At 42.3% G+C, this 22,161-nt stretch overlaps 2 protein-coding genes across 2 annotated transcripts in view; both read left to right on the top strand.

Moving 5' to 3' along the window:
- LRRC8B (leucine rich repeat containing 8 VRAC subunit B) overlaps positions 1 to 22,161 on the top strand; it is a 345,263-nt gene that overhangs the window by 145,286 nt on the left and 177,816 nt on the right. The window lies entirely within an intron of this gene.
- The window catches only part of PKN2 (protein kinase N2), a 70,131-nt gene continuing 67,519 nt past the window's right edge, over positions 19,550 to 22,161 (top strand). The window contains exon 1 of the mRNA XM_060773888.2: positions 19,550 to 19,916. Within this exon, the coding sequence (XP_060629871.1) occupies positions 19,866 to 19,916 (51 nt within the window). The 5' untranslated portion in view covers positions 19,550 to 19,865. The remainder of the gene's footprint in view (positions 19,917 to 22,161) is intronic.

Below are 22,161 nucleotides of genomic sequence, written 5' to 3'. Positions count from 1 at the left end.
CACAGTAGGTCACATTGGCCAAATTCTTATGTACATTTCCCTCAAATAAATCCCACTGAAACCATGCTACAAACCTGATTATTTTGTAGTGTTTGCATGCCTCAGATTTCAACATACTTATTAGGGAGAGATCTTCACTAAGCAGAAGGGAGCAGATTTCCAAGTAAAAAATTCAGTTTTGATTACTGCAATGTGTCTTATATCAAGCTGTTTTTAGGTGTGACTCAGAAAGTGGAGGAGGACACCCCCAATTAAGGAGCTTACCTCCCCTCCCACTACCCCTACTCCAAAATCTGTATTTTTGTAATTACGGTATTGAAGGATGGGCATTTAACACACACACAAATACATGAATATGTTATCTGTATACATGATCTAGACATTAACCAAAATTAAGACTATAGTTAATACATTAAAAGAAAAGATGTGGAAGGGCAGATATGAAGAAATTCAGTAAGATCCGCACGTTTATCAAATGTAGAAGTCGGAATTATCCAGGCCATAGTATCTCCAATGACTATATGTGAGTGTAAAAGCAGGATAGGAAAAAAAGCTGATAAGAAGAAAATCAACTCATTTAAACTTTGGTGCTGAATAAGAGATCTACAGGTATTATGGACTGTTTAGAAAGGCAAATAGATGAGTGTGAGACCAATCAGGCCTGAATTCCTACTAGAAGCTACAATGACTATACTGAGGCTTTTGTATTTTGGACAAAGCCTAAACTGAGAAGAGTTAATGGAAAAGACCATAATACTTAGCAAGTCAGAAGGTGATAGGACAAGAGGGAAACAACACCACTGAAAGGGTGATTCAATCAAGAAAGTCACAGCCTGAGTTTTGTAAACTTGATCAGGGCATTTGATAACTGAGACTCTTGGAGGTCTCTCATTCATTGGGTCACCATATGTCTAAGTCAGCTTGATGGGGTGTCTCTCCAGGTTTCGATCTTAGTTTCAAAGGAACAGTCCCAGTTGGTACCTTAGATAGCTAGCCAAATCATGGAATGGATTTGCTGCCCTGATGACATGCCACTGGCCCCGTCTGGTTTTGGAGTTATTGAAGGATAGCCTGGTATCATATCACCCTTACCACACAATAAAATAATCACTCTTTTACACTTTTCACATACCACTCCTGTCAGTGATGGACTCCTACCCAAGATGTAGAAAGATGTATGTATGCACATGTCTTCATGTCACCAATTGAATTGTGGCAGCCACATTAATTTCATAAAATCTTCTTAGGGAAAGATACTCAGGAGTGATTTTGCCAGTTTTCTCCTCTGAAATATAAGACAAATATAAGATCCTACATCATCTTATATTTAAGGTGGTCTACCATTCAAGTATTAACCAAGACTGTGTTTGCTTAGCATCCAATATCAAACAGGATCTGTATCTTTGGGGTATTAAAGCCTGTTTATTTTTTTAAAAGGCTAGATTGTTGTATTTTTGAACATTTAAAAAAAATACACATGGGATACCTAGGGACACAAATAAGACCCTGGGGAAGCACATGCACCCCACTGGATACAGGATTCTGACGACAACATTATACTGTGCCAACACTGTTCAGTCCCCAGTCTGGTTGGCTCCTGTAGAATGCATTTGTTTGCCATGGGCAGTATATGTATGTGTGTGTGTGTGTGTGTGTGTGTGTGTATGAATGAAAAAAATTAAAAATAAAAGAAACCACTCCTACAGTCACTTAGAGTTTACCATGTATTCCATGGTTTCATATCCATAGCTTGAAAAAATCCCAAGAAAGTAAGCCTTGATTTTGCCATTTTGCATTGTAAATAATGGGACTACAGCATCCTTGGATTTTGGTTCTCATGGGGGATCCTGGAATGAAAACCTAGTGCAGTGGTTCTCAACCTGTGGGTCTCCAGATGTTTTGGCCTTCAACTCCCAGAAATCCTAACAGTTGGCAGTGGCTGGGATTTCTGGGAATTGTAGGCCAGAACACTTGGGGATCCACAGGTTGAGAACCACTGCACTAGCGGATACCAAGGCCCACTGTAATGTAAAATACAGGATCACCTCTGAGCCTGTCATTTTCTACAGGTTCACTGTGCAGTCAGTGCAAGATCTCTAGAAATCAAATTTAGGTCAACAAAAACAGGTAGAAAGGAAAAGATTATGGTACTGAAATGACTTCCTTGGGTGCTAGAAGCAAAGACTTAGAGGTGTGGCCTGGTAGACTCTCTAAAGATTTGAGTGAAGAGGGGGCATTACACAGGTGAAAATCAGATTTATATTTGCATTGTGGATATCAAAGTACTCCTCACATGAAAGGTGCCCTGAATGAACTCTCCAGGTAAAAGCCCTGTTGACTGCAGCACAGCGATTTGAGCATCTGATTTTCTTTTTCTAAAAAGAAAAAAAGTCAAAACAAAATCAAAGGCATTGAAGTCCCTTGCTCTTCACAAGTCGAGTGAAGTTCAAAGCAAATATCTTTTGAAATTAATTAGGAGTTAGAGGAGACCCTTGAGGATAAACAAATCTCACTTCCATTTTCATAGTCTGCTATTGGTTTGAAGTATAACTACTTGTTTTGGATGCTACCTGGCAACTTATGGCCGGTCCTTCCACTCGCTTCAGGTAGACTACCAAGGGAAGGCTGAAATGTCAGAAGGCCGGTGACATTTTACTAATCCTCAAATGTATTTAAATTAAGTTTGGCTCATCAGAGAATATATATATAGAACATATAAAAGTAATAATTCTGCACACTGGAAAGATGGTTGCTTGCAGAATTGATGCATTTACTTGAACCTGCTGTTGTTTAGGTTTACTGGAAAAATGTCTGAGAGCATAGCTATATGAAAGCAAGTGGTAGGATACTCTCTGAGATATTATCTGTACCATGCCCTCCAACATTTCACAAATGAAAATTAGGACACACTCGCCCAAGCTATACCACAGTGTGAACAGACAACAAGAGGTAAAAGCTATTACTGAGGAAGTACCCTCCCATTAAACTAGTATTTTAGGCAGAAAATTCCTGGAATTTACATACGAAGGCTCTCTCCTTCTGAATTAATTGGGTACAAACTGCTTTTGCACTTTGCAGCAACTGAACTAAGCCAAGGACAAAAAGGAAAAGTAGGAGGAAGATGGAGCTACTATAATATTTTTGGAATTGCTGAGAAATTGGGATGATAACTGGTGCTGTCTCCGTCAAACTAGGACTGTTGGGTCTGTAAGCTATAGTAGCAAACTACCTGCCAAAAATCCAAGATAACAGCGTGAGCAACCTGATGCTTTATTTTTTGTTGGTAGCAAAAATCATTTAAATAGGTACCATCTGAGGTTCTGTTACTGCCACTCTTTGGGAATAGCTCTTTTTAAGGACAATACAGGCCTTTCTACACCCAGAATATCAAGGCAGAAAATCCCACATTATCTGAGTGTGGACTCAAATAACCCACTTCAGGCCCGTAGCCAGGATTTTGTTTCGGGGGGGGGGGGGGCTGAGTTTGGTGGGGGGGGGGGCTGAGTCTGAGTGAAAGAGGGTCTACCCTAGCAAACCTTTTATATCATTACCCCAATACCCCCATGCTTATGGGATATATTGAGCATGGTGATCAGATCATGATATGAATAAACATAACAGTTTAAATAATGTACCAGTAAGGTCTTCTCGTGGACCACCATGAGAATTTCGGGGGGGGGGGGGCTGAAGCCCCCCAAGCCCCCCACCCCCGGCTACATGCCAGACCCAGTTCAAAGCAGATACTGTGGGATTTTCTGCTTTGATATTCTGGGATATAGGGCAGGGTGGAAGGGCCCTATGTTGCAAGAAACTGGTTTGTACAACCCACAAACATGTAGCACATTGTTGTAAGATACATTGTTGTAACATTGGAAAATACTGGATGCTGTGAAAATCTAAAAATCCCCATAAACACTGGCTAATGTTTCAGTTATGTTTATTGTAAACAGCACTAACTGCTATGAAGTCTACTGCTTTTCAGTAGGAAATGCTGTTTTTTAAAAAAATATGGGCATTATGTGGTCAGAGTTTTCAAAGCACTGGAAAGAATGGTTTGAATTCTGCTTTCACAAGACATATGGACAAACTTCCACAATCAAAAAATCAGACCAGGACTACAAAGAACGAGACAAGATCCTAAGGTTTCATCACTGAAAATTACAGTCAGGATTGTACATACTATCAGATTTCCAATTTCTATCTATGGTTGTGAAGGCTGCATAGTAAAGAAAGCTGCCAGGAAGAGAATGAATTCATTTGAAATGTGGTGCTGGAACATGTAATGTAGTTTTATGTATACCATGGTCTGCCAAAAAGATAAAATCAACCTTGAACACTCTCTCTACAAGCCTAAACAACTAAATTGACACTATTGTATTTTAGATGGAGAAGACAGGACTCATTAGAAATGACAATGCTGCTTGGTAAAGTGAAAGGTAAAGTGAAAAGAGGGAGACTATAAAACAGATGGACAGACTGAATTAAGAAAACCACAGTTCCAAGTTCACAAAACTTTAGCAGGGCTGTTAAGAACAAGGTGTCTTGAAGGTCTCTCATTCATAGATCACTCTACAATGAAGCCATCATCATGGCAATTTACACTCAAACACATGGATGGACATTATTTATAATTTCTATATGGGTAGGAGTGTTACTTATGCACCAAAACCAAGGAAGAGACCTGTTATCATCTTAAAGACAAACACATTTATTAAAAAGGATTCCCATTAGATGCAGGTATCTATAATGGTTCCTGTGAGACCAGAATTACATTTGATGTTTAATATGACAGATACACTCATTTATAATTGGTATAGATTGCTTTTTAATAAATATCAAGGAGGTATAGCCATTAGGCCTGTCGGTTTTAGTTCGTTAATTCGTTATTTCGTAATTAAATCGTTATTTTTACCATATCCGACGCGATATCAAAACATATTTTCAAACCCGGAAGGGTTTAAAAATATCGAAACAGCAGCCCCATTTTTTTTACGAGCTTCAGCTCGTGTCGTTAATGGGATGGAGGCTGCTGAGTGCTGCTGGTGCCTGGGAGCCAATCCGGCGCTCCCAAGCACCCCAGCAGTGCACCGTGGCAGGAGCCGATTGGATGGCGCGCGCGGCCTCCGCGCGCCATCCGGCTCGGCTCCTGCGCCCTCCTCCTCCTCCTCCTCCTCTGAGTCCTGACACTTCCTGCAACACAGCTGGGAGGAGGAGGAGGAGGAGGGCGCAGGAGCCGAGCCGGATGGCGCGCGGAGGCCGGTTGTGAGCGCGCGCGCGCGCCATCCAATCGCTCCGGCGTGCGCCCTCCTCCCAGCTGTGTTGCAGGAAGTGTCAGGACTCAGAGGAGGAGGAGGAGGGCGCACGCCGGAGCGATTGGATGGCGCGCGCGCGCTCACAACCGGCCTCCGCGCGCCATCCAGCTCGGCTCCTGCGCCCTCCTCCTCCTCCTCTGAGTCCTGACACTTCCTGCAACACAGCTGGGAGGAGGAGGAGGAGGAGGAGGGCGCAGGAGCCGAGCTGGATGGCGCGCGGAGGCCGGTTGTGAGCGCGCGCGCGCCATCCAATCGCTCCGGCGTGCGCCCTCCTCCTCCTCCTCTGAGTCCTGACACTTCCTGCAACACAGCTGGGAGGAGGGCGCACGCCGGAGCGATTGGATGGCGCGCGCGCGCTCACAACCGGCCTCCGCGCGCCATCCGGCTCGGCTCCTGCGCCCTCCTCCTCCTCCTCCTCCCAGCTGTGTTGCAGGAAGTGTCAGGACTCAGAGGAGGAGGAGGAGGAGGAGGGCGCAGGAGCCGAGCCGGATGGCGCGCGGAGGCCGCGCGCGCCATCCAATCGGCTCCTCCTCTGAGTCCTGACACTTCCTGCAACACAGCTGGGAGGAGGAGGAGGAGGAGGGCGCAGGAGCCGAGCCGGATGGCGTGCGGAGGCCGGTTGTGAGCGCGCGCGCGCCATCCAATCGCTCCGGCGTGCGCCCTCCTCCCAGCTGTGTTGCAGGAAGTGTCAGGACTCAGAGGAGGAGGAGGAGGAGGAGGGCGCAGGAGCCAAGCCGGATGGCGCGCGCGCGCTTCCTGCAATATTCACACACTCACACACAGAGGAAAGTGGAGCGAGGAAGAGGCAGCAGCGCTTCAATAAATCCAAACCAGGGAAAAGAAGACGTGTAAACGAGGCAGTTTTCAGGGCTGTATGTATGACATGTTCCAGGACCAGAAGCATACTCTCCTGACATTTTGCCCACATCTATGGCAGGCATCCTCAGAGGTATGTTGGAAACTACTAGGCCTGTTTGATCAAGAAAAAATTTGTTTCTAAAATGTTTTGTAAATATTTACGAAATTTCGTAAATAACAAAACATTTTTTTGGAAAGTTTTGTAAATATTTTAAATATCGAAACAAAAAAACACCCCAATTACAAAACGATTTTAGAAACAAATTTTTTCTTGATCAAACAGGCCTAATAGCCATGCCTTACAGTGCTTTAGCAATATTACACTAGTCATGTATTTTTTGCTAATATTCTTCTTTCCCTCCCTTGACCTTTGCTAAATTTGCTGCCTTGAGAACAGATACTATATTTCTTAGTCATCTTAGCTCATTCCCAAACTACAGAGAGAGACATGGGCAGGTACATTCGATTGCCATGTCAGTCTATGGGTTGATTGATGATGTTATTTTATGGTGTGTTATGTTGTTTTATGATGTTGTTTTTATAAATTTTACTGTGCTGTGTTTTAATTCTGTGTTTAACCAGGCTTGTCCCCATGTAAGCTGCCCTGAGTCCCTTCGGAGAGGATACAAAAATAAAGTTATTATTTATTATTATTACATTTCATTCCAAAAACTGTGGATTAATCTAAACTGATCTAGAGAATGGGAACAAAAAGTCCTTATAAATGTTGGGAATTCCCTTGGAATACTTCAAGATGGAGAAAACGCCGTGCAGATCTTTAAAAAAGGACTAGAAAGGGCAGGAGCAATACCAGGGACTTTCTAGTTTTTCCAGTCTGTCTGGACGATCCATACGTCTCTTACAAGAATTATGTACAGTAGTTGAATATGTGCAATCAAATGAACAGAATTAGCAGTTGACCACTAGATGGAGCAATTCAATTTCAGTAATTCCCTCTTAGAAGGGAAATCTGCAGGTTTCAAATCTAAGCACTCCCACAGAACTAATTTTTCCCATTTCTGTCCCACAACATTTGAGACAGTGTTTGTTTTTACAGCACAAAATCTGTGAATTCAATGTAAGAAAGCTATAACATATACACTCCCTATTTTTTAGCCTCCCATTAAAGCAAAAAGGTTGTCTTTTCTAAATGCCTGTTGTTTGGAGTTTCTGAAAAGCTTAAAAAGCCATCTGTTCCTGTAATCATTACAAAATAGTTTTAGTAACATTACCTTACATATTTTTTTTCCTACTGATTTTTTTTTTAAAATGAGATTGAGAAAATTGAGAATGGGGTACTAGGAAAAAATGTTTAAAATGTCTCAAAACTTCTATTAAAAATAACAAAAACATACCATACCACTACTAATTACACACAGATACACACCATAATGTCATTCCCATCCACTGGGTTACTTTCGAAATGTATTATGTTCTAATCACCATGTGACAACAAGATGGTGCAGATACTTGCAAGTTGTAGTGTATTCATTCTAGGTTCTGTACTTTTATTTTAATACAGATTTATACAACATAGTAGACTCTCAGTTAACCAGAACTCAAGTAACTGGAACTCTCACGCAACCAGTAAAAAATGAGGAAATAATCCTTTAAATAAAAAAATAATTTTTTTAGCTGAAATGTCACATTGTTAAGTTTGTCTTTATGTGTGCTAATTTGCTTTAATTATTTTATTTAAATATCAATATAGAGTTTATGGGAAGGTATGGAATATAATATTTCATAAGCATTTTTAAATAGTAACTATCAAGCAACCAGAAAGTACGTTTGTCCAGCATCTTGGTGCTGGTTAACTAAGGGTCCTTCCACATAGCCATATAACCCAAAATATCAAGGTAGAAAATCCCACAATATCTGCTTTGAACTGGGTTATCTGAGTCCACACTGCCATATAGGTAGCCAGGTTAATAACTGGGGTGGCATACAGGGAGCATACAACTCCCATGTTATGTCAGCTCCACTGGCTGCCTGTTTTCTACCAGGCACAATTCAACATGCTGGCTTTGGCCTATAAAGCTCTAAACAGCCCCAACCCAGTTTACCTGTCCGAACGCATCTCCCATTACAAACCACTGAGGAAATTAAGATCTTCTGCTCTCGGTCCCGCCACCGTCACAGGCACGTTTGGCAGGGACGAGAGACAGGGCCTTCTCAGTGATTGCTCCCCCCCCCCCCCCCCCCGGTTATGGAACTCCCTTCCTGGCAATATTAGATCACCCTCCTCCCTCCTGCCCTTGAGAAGGATGGTGAAAACTTGGCTGTGGGACCAAGCCTTTGGGGCAGTGCAATGAGGCAATAATAGAATGGTGTTCTGGGATGGTTTTTAAGCAACTAATTTTAAAGTGGATATAAGTGATTTTAATGTTTGTATATATTTATGGTTTTATGTCCCGGCATTGAATGTTTGCCATATATATGTTGTGCCTCGCCCTGAGCCCCCTGCAGGGTGAGAAGGGAGGAATATAAATGTTTTAAATAAATAAATATATTCCAGTTCAAAACAGTAAATGTGGGGTTTTATTCAGCTGTGTGGAAGGGGCCTCAGAGTCTACTGTACAGTATGTGTGTGTGTGTGTGTATGTGTATTATAAACATTCAGCTAGGCAAAAGAAAATAACTATGCTTTTTCAGAGGTGACAGATGTGCATATGAGCAAACAGTGACACACTGGTATTAGTTTGAAGTCACAATTTACTGACATGACCAAATTTTCCTCTGAGATTGCTACCTCTGAGATTGCTACACATTTCTTCCCTAGTTTTTGCACATTGGCCACATTAAAACCAAAAACGTAGATAAGAATAAAAGGAAGCAGATAAGAAATAAAGGCTAGTTAATAAAATAACCCTGTTCAGCAGCTTTTCCAGTTTTTCATTATCTTTTTGAAAGTACAGCAAATGCAATTGTATATACAGTATTAAAGAAAGATATTGAAACTTCCCAAGTTAGTGTGAGTAAGGCTGTAGCCACAGTAGCACAAGGAATCTCCTTCTCGAGAAATCCTCTTAGTTTCAGTAATAGCAGTTAGGACAAATTAACCATTTTAGCTTTCTAGATGTGCATTCTACAATAGACTCTCCAGATTCACTGGGATTAGGAGAGCAGAGTTCAAATAATAAAATAATCATCTTATGTTAGTTTATGTGCATAGTTAACCACAATGGGAAAAATAAAATAAACAGCTCCAACTTCTCTAGAACCTTTCCAGTCTGATCTCATCTCCCTGGCAAAGATAATCAGTACAAGCCTCTGTTATTATCCACAGGTATATCAATATTTCTAAGATTCTTAACAGAATTCAGAGCAACCCACAACTTTGGTTAACATCTATCAAGGCTGCATTAAGGTGGCCTTGCCCCGCGTCACCTTGGATCTGCTCTGTGATACTTTTATGGCCACTGACCTGATTCAGGCCAATATAGATATTCCCTGGACCAGCACTTCCCAATCTGTGTTCTGGAGAATCCTAGGTTCTGCAAAAGCATCCATGAAAAATCTTAAAAATCAATTTTAAAGTGAATGTTAAAATAAAACCACATGAGGCCAGCAATTTCATTATCTCTAATCTGAAGGAAGGGGGAGTGTGTGTCATCTCTAAACATCAACTCACCAAAAGAAATTGTTTTATCACAGCCCAACATCTCAGATCCATGCAACCTCTCCACAGAAAATGCATGGAAGTTCAGAGAAAGCTAGAGTGTCTTGGCTTTTCCAGCAACATCCAGAGGTCTTTTTGTATTATAAATACCATCACACCCCTGCTCCCTTTATTCTGTTTAGTTCAGGGTAATCTCACTTTTATGGTTACATTTTTTTTTAAAAAAAAATCTTTATTTCCAAACGTACGTTATACAAAACACAATAGGAGCGATGAAAGAAAAATGAAGTTTGTGAGTCCATAATGCTTAGGGCAGAGTTAGGGTTCTGTGGTGGAGGGGATGTCTTCTGAAGGGTTCCATGACCAAAAAGGCTTAGGAATCTCTATCCTAGACCACATTTTTTTAAACGTTTCCATTTGGCACCTTTTTGGCCCAATACAATTTTATGTGGCCCCGGGTATATACGTGTATAAAATAGGTATAAAAATAAAACATTTACTATAAAACATTTGCAAGGCTTGCCAAACAGGCTGATTTTCTTTTTTATGAACTACAGGTGAAGCATTTTCTACAAAGTCCGCTATAAACACTGCATGTTGTTGCTAACAGATTTGTGTAAATGGGTGGTGTTCAGAAACTTTTTAATGTTCCAAATTTTATGTGACCCCAACATTGGGATAAAGGGACCCCAGTTGGGGTCAGGACACACAGACTGAGAAGCAGTACCCTAGACAACTTCCTGTTGGAAAACAGGCTTGTGCTGGACCTTTACTGGCCTGAGGACTGCGGGTGAGGGAGGAATAACAAAATTGCCTTCTATGTCCTTTGGGAGCATTATGGGGAAACAAAATTGAAGGGATACTAAACACCCCTAGAACTACATTGCACCCTGTGGGCCACATTCTCCCAAACACTGCTCTATAATATGGGAGTACTTTTCTTGACAAGTCAAGAAAAGTGCAACAGTGTCATAAAATAGCTAATGTGTTTTAATTGCTGCATTTGGTCATCGGAGTCCTCCTTTTTCTTTACTTTTTTTTAAATCAAAATTTCCTTCACTCCATAAATTTTTATTGCAGCTTATAATGCCTTTTGTGTTCTGTCGAAGTCCACATTCTGAGGACTTTCCTCCCACTGTTCAGGCTTCCAAATGTCATTGAATGTGATCTAAAGAACAAAGCATGTGTGCATGTGCACAAAGAAAAGAAAAGGCATGGGAGTGCCCTAGCAGCAAACACTATGCATGCTAATTATCCTCATTATGTGCCTTCTCCCCACCATCACCCCATATTCTGTGAAAATTATTGCAGGCACCTCCACAAGTCTGAAGGCTGGGCAATTAACACAGTGGAAGAAAGCTACAAGCTTAGTTCCTACGTACAGCAGCATGCAGGGCATCTGATGGTCATGAGTCAACTAGGACAGCAAAGAATAGCTGTTTTCAAGCGGAGGGTCCTCTGATGTATTGTTCTTTCAGAAGCCTGGAGTAGCATCGCTAATAGTGAGGAATTCTGGGAGTTGAAATCTGGCAAGGCAAAGACTGAAAACCAATGGCGCAGAGCAGAGCTGGGTACCCTTTGGTCTTCTGGATGTTTTGGACTACAGTTCCCATAATCCTATATTATTTATATATTTATTAACTTTTATATCTGCCTTTTCCCCAGGTGACTTTGTTGTTGCTGTGTGTCTTCAAGTCATTTCTAACCTATAATGACCCTACTACAGGTTTTTTGTGGCATAATTTGTTCAGAGAGGCTTTGCCACTGCCATCACGAGGGCGTTGTATCCACTCTATAATTTAATCTGAACTCATCCAAGTTGCTGACTCTATCCCCAAAGTATGGTGACACCCTTGGATCGAATGCTTTAAGGTTTTATATTGGACCTTTTAAGGTTCAATCTAAAAACCAGCAATGATTTTTCAATGGAAATCACCAGTCACTTCAAAATACCCATAATTTCCAGGTAGGACTGGGAAATTCTTGTGCTTAGAGCCTTGACCATTTTGGTTTAGATGGGTCAACATGATTTGACTTAGTTTAAAGCAATTTCCTATCATCCTGCAAGGTAGAATAGAACTAGTTTCAATGTGTTGTCGAAGGCTTTCATGGCTGGAATCACTGGGTTGCTGTGAGTTTTCTGGGCTGTATGGCCATGTTCCAGAAGCATTCTAGCTTCTCTCCATCACTGAAGCAATGATGAAGAAAAGAAAAGCTAGTCCCCACTCTTTTTAGCTTATTCCTATTCATCTAAATGAGTAGAAATAGGATAACCCCAAGAAGAAGTTCTGTTCATAACAGAAACCAGTAAGCTGAAATGCTTACCACAAAGTCTGAACCAATATTGTATTTACTGCATCTAACTCAAAACATATTTTATTTTGCAAGAGCAGTGTTACAATTTCTTCAGAGGCTGTGCCATCTACTTGATCTTCTCCTTCGCCAAAACAAGTTTTGCTGGGACAGCTGCTCTTTTCCAACCTATCAGAGCTTTCTAGATGAACTGCTCAGAGTGCCAAATTTCCACTGGCTCAGCTCTGCCAGAATTTTGCCCACTGCCTTCGTTGGAAAACATTTTTTCAATACAGAACAGCTTTCTTGGCTGTGAAGAAACTCCCTATAAAGCTCAAGAGGTTTACTCCTTCTTTCAAATCCTTCATTTAATACTACTTCTCCAGAAATATCAGAACTAATTTTTAAATTAATATAAATTTTCCAACTCCCAGCAATACTTTTGCAAGGGTCCCATTAACTATATAATTTATTTCAAAGAGCAACTTTAAATAGTCATCTTAGTTGTGGAAAGTTAATAAAAACTGTGATCTTTGCAGAAAATAGCTTCCTCTTAAAATATTTCCGTATCACCATTGGCCTGAGACTCTCCTTAAATGAAGTTAAATTAAGATTTTTTTATTTATTTTTTTAAAAAGGATAAGGGGAAAAACATGGTGCTGAGTCAATACTCCCCACCCTGTTTTCCACATCTAGTGAGCATGCTCCAACTGACCATTTTTAAACTCGGGCTCTAGAGTACCGTCGTCTCCTAAGGAAAACCATGGGAGTGAAGGCTGCAGAATGGAACCTTTGGAATCAAGTGACCTCCAGAAGGAACAAGCACCTGATTTATCTAAAGGTAACGTTACATCTCCTTCTTCATCATATAAAATACTCTTAGTTGTGGCTCTACCAGGTATTTTTTTATTCTCTGAAACTATAATTCATCATTTTAAAAAGGTTCATAAACTAAGGAAGATATTTTTCCCTGTTATCAAAAATGCTTAGCAGTCTTAGCCCCCTCTTCTTTGCTCCCATCAGCAATGAACATTCTCTAGTGGTAGGCTGATTGGTATATCCAGGTGGAGAAAATATGCAGTGACCATGGCCAAGAGAAACACTTTAAAAGTAATGGAAGTAGTATGGACTAAAATTTTAAATACTTTGAATAATAAGATAAATTTACATTTGAATGTAATTAAATAATTAGCCTATAGCCATCAGTTTCTTTCTAGGGGGGATGCAATTTTAAAGTTCAAGAGCATCCTTCATTTCCAAATGTTTATGTATTGATACAGGCATATCCCAGATTCAGTAGGTTAGGATTCTGACAGTTCTCAGAAATTGTCAAAATCCAGAACCTTTTGTCATGTTTTCATTTTACTCTGATTTTATTATTTGGTTTCATTTTACTTTGGATTCATTTTTAATCTGTTGAATTTTAATTTGGTTGATGAAAGTTGAAAATGCACCAAATATACAGTTTCTGGGCTGTCAATAAAATTAGGGGGGAGGCTTTACATTGTTCCCATTGCATTAATAGCAAAAGAATTTAGCAGCCATTTAAATACTTTTGGTAGGGTAGCCATCACACAAGGGGCATGCAAACAACCACAGTTCATTGCATTTCGCTTTACATTTAGTGCCGCAGCTGATCTCAACACATGCAATAAAAAGACTGAGTGCACGCTTTCAGATTTTTTTAAAAAAAACTTTTTATAGTTTGTTATTTTAAAATGGTTTACACCAGAAGGTGTGGTTATAGATACAGTTGGTGAGTAAATATACACGATGCTTGTATAATAAAGCCAAACAACCAATATGAAGGAAGGTGTTCCTACACTACAGACTTGTTCGATACCACTTTGATGTTTAAGACTCTATCCTATGGAACTGTAGAATTTACAGTTTGGTGAGATCTTTAAAATTCCTTATAGATTATCACTAGAGCAAAGTACAGCTCCCAACTTTCCATAGGATGTAACCATGACCATTAAATTCATATGAAAGTGGTATCACTATACCATGTAGATGTAGCCCCGGTGTACTGTTTGAATGTTCAGAAATATTTTTAAAAATGAATAAAAGACACATCTCCACAGAAAGAAAATGCATTTGCCATTAATCTTTATGGTAATGCTTGTGTATACTCAAATCAAAGGCTTCCACCTCCAGATATGTAAGAATTATTTTTCAACTGCTGTACTAGCTGCCACCATTTTGAGGTACAATTCAAGACACTGATTCTTACCTCTAAAGTCCTGTATAACATAGGCTCGGTATACTTAAAAGGCAGTGTCATCCTGTATGTGTCTACTTGTTTTTCGAGATTGGCAGAGGAAGCCTTTCTCTATGATTCAACTGCAGAATAGGAGTCACAAGTTGAGATCTGGGAGGAGGTCTCCTTTATGGCTCAGACTTTCCAGCTAGATGCCTTCCAAATGTGTTTAACTTCACATGTTACTATTTCCAGCCAGCATGGTCAATGTTCATGCTGTCCAAGAATTTCTCATACACTGAAACAAAGGAATGCTTAGCCTTGTCCATCTCTGTCATTCTTTCATCATGTGGAAAATTATGGGTCCAATGAAGATATGTATTATCATTATAAAACATATATATTATCATTATATTTATATTTATATTATTTATTTATACCCTGCTTTATCTCCCCAAAGGGGACTCAAGGCAGCTTGACATAAAAACATTAGTATACAATTTAAAATATCCAAATATACAAACATTAAAACAGAATTAAACACAAACAGCACTAAAACTAATCAGTTAAAATCTAATCGAGCTTGAGATAGAGGTGGGATTGAGAGAAGGACCTCTCCTGAAGATCTCAGTGCCCGGACCAGTTCGAAAAAGGGGATGCGGTCAGCCAAATAGCCTGGACCTGAACAATCTAGGGCTTTAAAGGTCATAACCAACTCTTTGGATTGTGCCTAGAAACAGACTGGCAGCCAGTGGAGCTGCTTCAACAGGGGGGTTGTCCGCTCCCTGTAGCTCACTCAAGTTAGCAACCTGGCTGCAGCTCTTTGAACTGACTGAAATTTCCAAGCGCTCCTTAGAGGCAGTACCACATAGAGCATGTTACGGTAATCCAGATGGGCTGTAACTAAGGCATGTACCATTGTGGCCAGATCTGGCATCTCAAGGAACGGGTGCAGTTACTGTCCAAGTTTTAATTGTGCAAAGGCCCTCCCAGCCACTGCAGATACCTGGGCCTCTGGATTCAGCGCTGAGTCCAGGAGGACCCCCAAACAGCGGAGCTGTGTCTTCACACAGGAATAGCACAGGGCTATATGCAGCTGCAAAGTGAATGGCAATGTGATTGGAACAGCTTCTGGATTATGATTTTTGGTCTATTTGTAATGTTTTAACAGCTTAGTTATGTATTTATGTTAGTGTTTTAAGGGGCCGTGATGGCATAGTGGGTTAAGCTGCTAAGCTGCAGAACTTGCTGACTGGAAGGTTGGCTGCTTGAATCTGTGGACAGGGTAAGCTCCCATTGTTAGGTCTAGCTTCTGCCAACCTAGCAGTTTGAAAACATGCAAATGTGAGTAGATTAATAGGTACCACTCTGGCAGGAGGGTAACAGCACTCCATGCAGTCATGCCGGTCACATGACCTTGGAAGCGTCTACGGACAACACCAGCTCTTTGGCTTAGAAATGGAGATGAGCACCATCCTCCAGAGCTGGAGTCAACTAGACTTAATGCCAAGGGGAAGCCTTTACCTTTGTGCTGGTGTTTTAAGATTTTCATGATTTAATGCACAATGTATGTTGCATTTTTTTGTCATATGTTAATGTGGCATTGAATTACTGCCAATTTGGAGTGCGCTCTGACTCCCCTTCGAGGTTGAGATAGAGCAGGGTAAAAACATTGCAAATAAATAAATAAATAAATGTTATGCTCTCCAAATGGTGTTTTCCAAAAGGTTTTTGTTTATTTATTCAGTCACTTCCAACTCTTCTGACCACATGGACCAGCCCAAGCCAGAGCTCCCTGTCGGTTGTCGCCACCCCCAGCTCCTTCAAAGTCATACCAGTCAGTTCAAGGATAACATCCATCCATCTTACCCTTGATTGGCCCCTCTTCCTTTTTCCTTTCACTTTCCCCAGCATCATTATATTCTCCAAGCTTTCCTGTCTTTTCATTATGTGGCCAAAGTACTTCACCCTCTAATATCCTTCCCTCCAATGAGCAGTCGGGCTTTATTTCTTGTATGGACTGGTTGGATCTTCTCGCGGTCCAAGGCACTCTCAGAATTTTCCTCCAGCACCACAGTTCAAAATTGTCTATCTTCTTTTGCTCAGCCTTCTTTATGGTCCAGCTCTCACATCCATAGGTTGTTATGGGGAATACCATTGCGTTAACTATGCAGATCTTCGTTGCCAATATGATATCTCTACTCTTCACTATTTTATCGAGATAGTTGAGATAGAGTGGGGTAAAAATACAGTAAATAAATAAACGTTATGATCACCAAATTGTGTTTTCCAAAAGGTTATGAATGCCATTTTCCAAAAGCTGTAAGCCGCCTTGCACCCTTGACTGGGGAATTGGGGTTGGGGGTTATTCATTCAGTTGCTTCTGACTCTTCATGACCCACGTCAGAGCTCCCTTGGTCAGCCCTCTTCATTTTTCCTTCTATCTTCCCCAGCATATCTCTGGTTGTATTGATCCATTTAATTTTCTGGGCAAGAATACTCAGGTGGGTTGCCATTACCTTCCACAGTAAGGTAATGCTCAAGATCCTGCAAAAAATACTCCAGCAATACATGGAGAGAGAGTTGCCAGATGTACAAGCTGGGTTTAGAAAAGGCAGAGGAATGAGAGACCAAATTGCCAACATCCGCTGGATAATGGAGAAAGGCAGGGAGTTTCAGAAAAAAACATCTATTTCTGTTTTATTGACTATTCTAAAGCCTTTGACTGTGTGGATCATAATAAATTGTGGCAAGTTCTTGATGGTATGGGGATACCAAATCACCTTGTCCGTCTCGTGAGGAATCTGTACAAGGACCAAGTAGCAACAGTCAGAACTGACTACGGAACAAAAGACTGGTTCAAGATTGGAAAGGCGTACGGCAGGGCTGTATACTCTCACCCAACCTATTCAACTTGTATGCAGAAGCTTGACAAATGTGCGGAGCTTGACAAATGCAAAGCTGGAATTGCTGGAAGAAACATTAACAACCTTAGATGTGCAGATGACACCACTTTGATGGCCAAAAACGAGGAGGGGCTGAGGAGCCTTCTAATCAAGGTGAAAGAAGAAAGTGCAAAGGCGGGGTTTCAGTTTAATATAAAAAAACCAATATTCTGGCAACAAGAATGATTGACAACTGGGAAATAGAGGGAGAAAACGTGGAGGCAGTGACAGACTTTGTATTTCTAGGTGCAAGGATTACTGTAGATGCAGACTGCAGCCAGGAAATCAGAAGACGTTTACTTCTTGGGAGGAGAGCAATGTCCAATCTCAATAAAATAGTGAAGAGTAGAGACTCATTGGCAACGAAGATCTCCATAGTAAAAGCAATGGTATTCCCCATAGTAACCTATGGATGTGAGAGCTGGACTATAAGGAAGGCTGAGTGAAGGAAGATATATGCTTTTGAACTGTGGCGTTGGAGGAAAGTTCTGAAAGTGCCTTGGACTGCCAGAAGATCCAACCAGTCCATCCTCCAAGAAATAAAGCTCATTGGAGGGAAGGATATTAGAAGCAAAGATGAAGTACTTTGGCCACATAATGAGAAGACAGGAAATCTTAAAGAAGAGAATGATGTTGGGGGAAATGGAAGGAAAAAGGAAGAGTGGCTGACCAAGGCCAAGATGGATGGATGGGATGCTTGAAGTGACTGGCTTGACCTTGAAGGTGCTGGGGGTGGCAACAGCCAACAGGGAGCTCTGGCTTGGGCTGGTCCATGAGGCCATGAAGAGTTGGAAGCGACAGAATGAATAAACAACATCTTGTCTTTGGTCAGCCCCTCTTTTTTCCTTCCATTTTCCCCAGCATCATTATCTTCTCCAAGCCTTCCATTCTTCTCAGTATGTGGCCAAAGCACTTCATATTTGCCTCTAATAATTATCCATCCCTCCAGTGAGCAATCGGGCTTTATTTCCTGGAGCCTTTATTATGACTGGGGAATAAAGGCGGGATATACATCTCATGGAGCTCCCAATGGCGCAGTGGGTTAAAGCACTGAGCTGCTGAAATTCTTGACCAAAAGGTCACAGGTTTGAATCCGGGAAGCGGCGTGAGCTCCCACTGTCAGCCCCAGCTTCTGCCAATCTAGCAGTTCAAAAACATGCAAATGTGAGTAGATCAATAGGTACTGCTCTGGCGGGAAGGTAAGGGTGTTCCATGCAATCATGCTGGCCACATGACCTTGGAGGTTGTTGTTTTTTGTCATGTCAGGAGCGACTTGAGAAACTGTAAGTCGCTTCTGGTGTGAGAGAATTGGCCATCTGCAAAGATGTTGCCCAGGGGACGCCCGGATGTTTTTGATGTTTTATCATCCTTGTGGGAAGCTTCTCTCATGTCCCCACATAAGGAGCTGGAGCTGATAGAGGGAGCTCATCTGTGCTCTCCCCAGATTCAATCCTGCCAGCACAGGGGTTTAACCCACTGCACCACCGGGGGCTCCATACCTTGGAGGTGTCTATAGACAACGCTGGCTCTTCGGCTTAGAAATGGAGATGAGCACCAACTCCCAGTCGGGCACGACTGGACTTAATGTCAGGGGAAAACCTTTACCTATACTATCTATATAAATAAAAGTGTAATGTTTGTTTGTGGGATTAGTAGAACTCAAAAACCACTGGCCGAATTGACACCAAATTTGGACACAAGACACCTAACAACCCAATGTATGTCCTTCACTCAAAAAAATAGATTTTGTCATTTGGGAGTTGTAGTTGCTGGGATTTATAGTTCACCTACAAAGAGCATTCTGAACCCCACTAACGACTGAAGACCCCTACTCTACATGAATACACAATATGCCCAAATGTGAACACTGGTGGAGTTTGGGGAAAATAGAATCTTGACATTTGGGAGTTTTAGTTGCTGGGATTTATAGTTCACCTACAGTCAAAGAGCATTCTGAACCCCACAAACAATAGAACTGGGCCAAACCTCCCACACAGAACAGGGACGGCTAGTACATCTCATAAATAAAGAAAATGAGTTTGTATCCATTGAACCATCTGGAAGTAGAGGTGCCACTTTCCCATCCTCCTACGTGGACAATCCTGGAGGGTTTTGAAATACTTGTACTTTGGGGGATTGCTTATTTATTTACTCCCAGCAGGTCCTGAATTCGCCCGGCCCCTGCATTCTCCCTCCTTCCAAAACCGCCTTAGAAGGAAAGCCCTCCCTCCCTTCCTCCCTCCCTCCTCCCCTCCCTGTGAGCGCTACGTCACGCGCCGCGCAAGAGCCGCAAAGCAGCGCCGTCTTTGCGACAGGGTGACAGCCAAAGGGTGCGCCAAGGAACGGCGGCTGAGGAGGCGGAGGGAAGGAGGGTGAGGGTGGGCGGAGGCGAGCTCGACGCCCGTCCGTCCGTCCCGACGCGAGCGCTTCCCGTCCCCTCATGCGGCCGTGAGAAGAGGGGGTGGGCGCCCCCTCCTTCCTCTCTTTCCTTCCTTCCCTTCTTCCTTCCTTCCTTCCCTCCCGCTCTCTCTCCCTGAGAGGGACGGGGGAGAGAGCCGCGCTCGGCCCAGACCCGCCTCCTCCTCCCCTTTCCTCTCCCCCTTCACCGTCGTCCAGGTGCGGAGTCCGGCCCCAGAGCAATGGCGTCCAACGCGGCCGAGAGGGAGATTTTCCTCACAGACCTGCAGCAGGTAAAGAGAAAGGGAGAAGAAGGGAAGAAGTGGCGCCCATTCCTTCCTTCCCTCCCTCCTTCCCCGCCTTTTCCCTCACAGCCTGCCTTGAAACCCCTTCCTCCCTCCCTCCCCCACCACTTCTCCCAATCTCCTCCTCCTCGAGGCCCCCTTCCTCGCCACTCTGCCCTGGAGTTTAATCTGCTTTGCTGGAGTCTGTGGATTAAGTCCCTTGAGGTGGGTGGGCCCCAGGCCTCCCTTCCCCGGCTCCTTGAACTGAAAGTAAAACTTATCCTAGAAAGCGAACCCCCTTCCTCCCCAGTTTGTTTCCTTCCCTTCCCCCCTCTCCTTCCTCTGGATTTGAAGGAATCTCTTCATCAGGATGGCTGGGAACTTCATCAGGAAGGGATGGCTTTCCTTCTTTTCGCCACTGGCCACCACTCTCATCCTGACTGCACCGTTTGTTTTTAATCTTTGAAAATAAGTGCTTAAGGAAAGAAACAATTAACTGTCTGGTGTTTGGACAGGAGCAAGGTTTTGGTTTCTTTCATTATACAGGTTGAATATCTCCTATCTCAGGGGTCCTCAAACTTTTCAAGCTCCCACTCCCTCCTCTTTCAGAAAACAGTTAAAAACTGACCTTTGCTCCCAGGTTTATGGAGAATCAGACGTTTATTGACAGGGCTTTAAAGATGGATATGCTTTTACTCTATCGATCTGGTTTTTAATCATGCTTTTAATGTAGCGGTTTTATTGATTTGTTATTATGCTTTAAAAAGTAAAGGTTTCCCCGACATTAAGTCTAGTTGTTTCTGACTCTGGGGGTGGTGTTCATCTCTATTTCTAAGACAAAGAGCCAGCGTTGTCCATAGACACCTCCTAGGTTATGTAGCCAACATGACTGCATGGCACACCATTACCTTCCTGCAGAAGCAGTACCTCTTGATCTATTACACTTGCATGTTTTCAAACTTCTAGGTTGGCAGAAGCTGGAGCTAACTGCGGGAACTCACCTCACTCCCCAGAATTATGATAAATACTTGTATTTAATTTATTATCTAGTTGTATTTTTATTGTGTACTAGCTTGGGTATCTGGTATAAAACAAAATGCATAACGTTGTGGGTGTACTACAACTCACATCATACCAGGTTAACACCCTAAAACTCCATCAATACTTAAAGTTTGTCATGTTGGACTAGTTTGCTTTAGAAGCATCATTGGAGGGGTTCATGTGGTCTCTGGCTGCAGGATGAATTACAACTCTCACCTTAGTAGGTCTGTCCCATGAAATTCCTCCAGTATGTTTAGTTGGTCATGGGGGTTCTGTATGCATGGTTAGGTCCAAGTTTATCATCAGTGTGGTGCAGAGTGCTCTTTGATTTCAGGTGAACTATAAATCTCCATATCTACAACTAACAAAGGCCAAGGGCAATTCTCCCCCCCCCCCCCCCAAAAAAAAACCTAACAGTATTCGAATTTTGGCATATCGGATATGCATGCCACATTTGGTACAGATCCATCGTTTGCCTTCACAGTGCTCTCTGGATGTAGGTGAACTATAATTCCTATAAATCAGGGTGAATTTTCCCCAAAGCCCTGTATTTTTTGTTGGTCATGGGGGTTCTGTGTTCCAAGTTAGGTCCAGGGCCATCATTGGTGGGGTTCAGAATGCTCGTTCATTGCAGATGAACTATAAATACCAGTACATATAATGGCTATAAATCAAGGTGAATCCCCTCCCCCCGAATCTCTCCAGTATTTTTCTTTGGTCATTTAAATTCTGTGTGCCAAATGTGGTCCAAATCCATTGTCAGTGGGGGACACAGTGCTCTGACTTGATGCAAGGTGAACTACAACTTCCATCATGGGAGTCAATCCCCCAAACTCCTCCAATATGTATAGTTGCTGATCAGTTCTGTTCTGTTTGTTGTGCAGACAGAGTTGAAAAGAGTAGGGATGGGTTAAGGGAGAGGCAGAGGGCATGATCATGCAAATTCCACACAAATTCAGAGAGTAAGAAACACTGGGATGTCTGTGGTGGAGGAAACATGTAATATCTAGGATGAAATTGTCCCTGAATGAAAGCATTCCTTGGGTGTGGGCAGTATTGTGTTGGGGAGGATATTGGCAGGGATTGGGATACATGTTCATAGTGCTCGCTATAACCTGAAATGTAATTGGAGTGAGGGCTTTTGGTGGCTCCTCAGCACTGTGGATTAAAGCTGTTTGTGGAAGTGGGAGCCTGCCAGTGGAAGTGGGCACCC

The sequence above is a fragment of the Anolis sagrei genome, chromosome 4, assembly GCF_037176765.1.
Source record: "Anolis sagrei isolate rAnoSag1 chromosome 4, rAnoSag1.mat, whole genome shotgun sequence".
Classification (NCBI taxonomy): domain Eukaryota; kingdom Metazoa; phylum Chordata; class Lepidosauria; order Squamata; family Dactyloidae; genus Anolis; species Anolis sagrei.
Note: the sequence above shows the minus strand (reverse complement) of the source record. Positions and strands in the feature narration are given on the sequence as shown.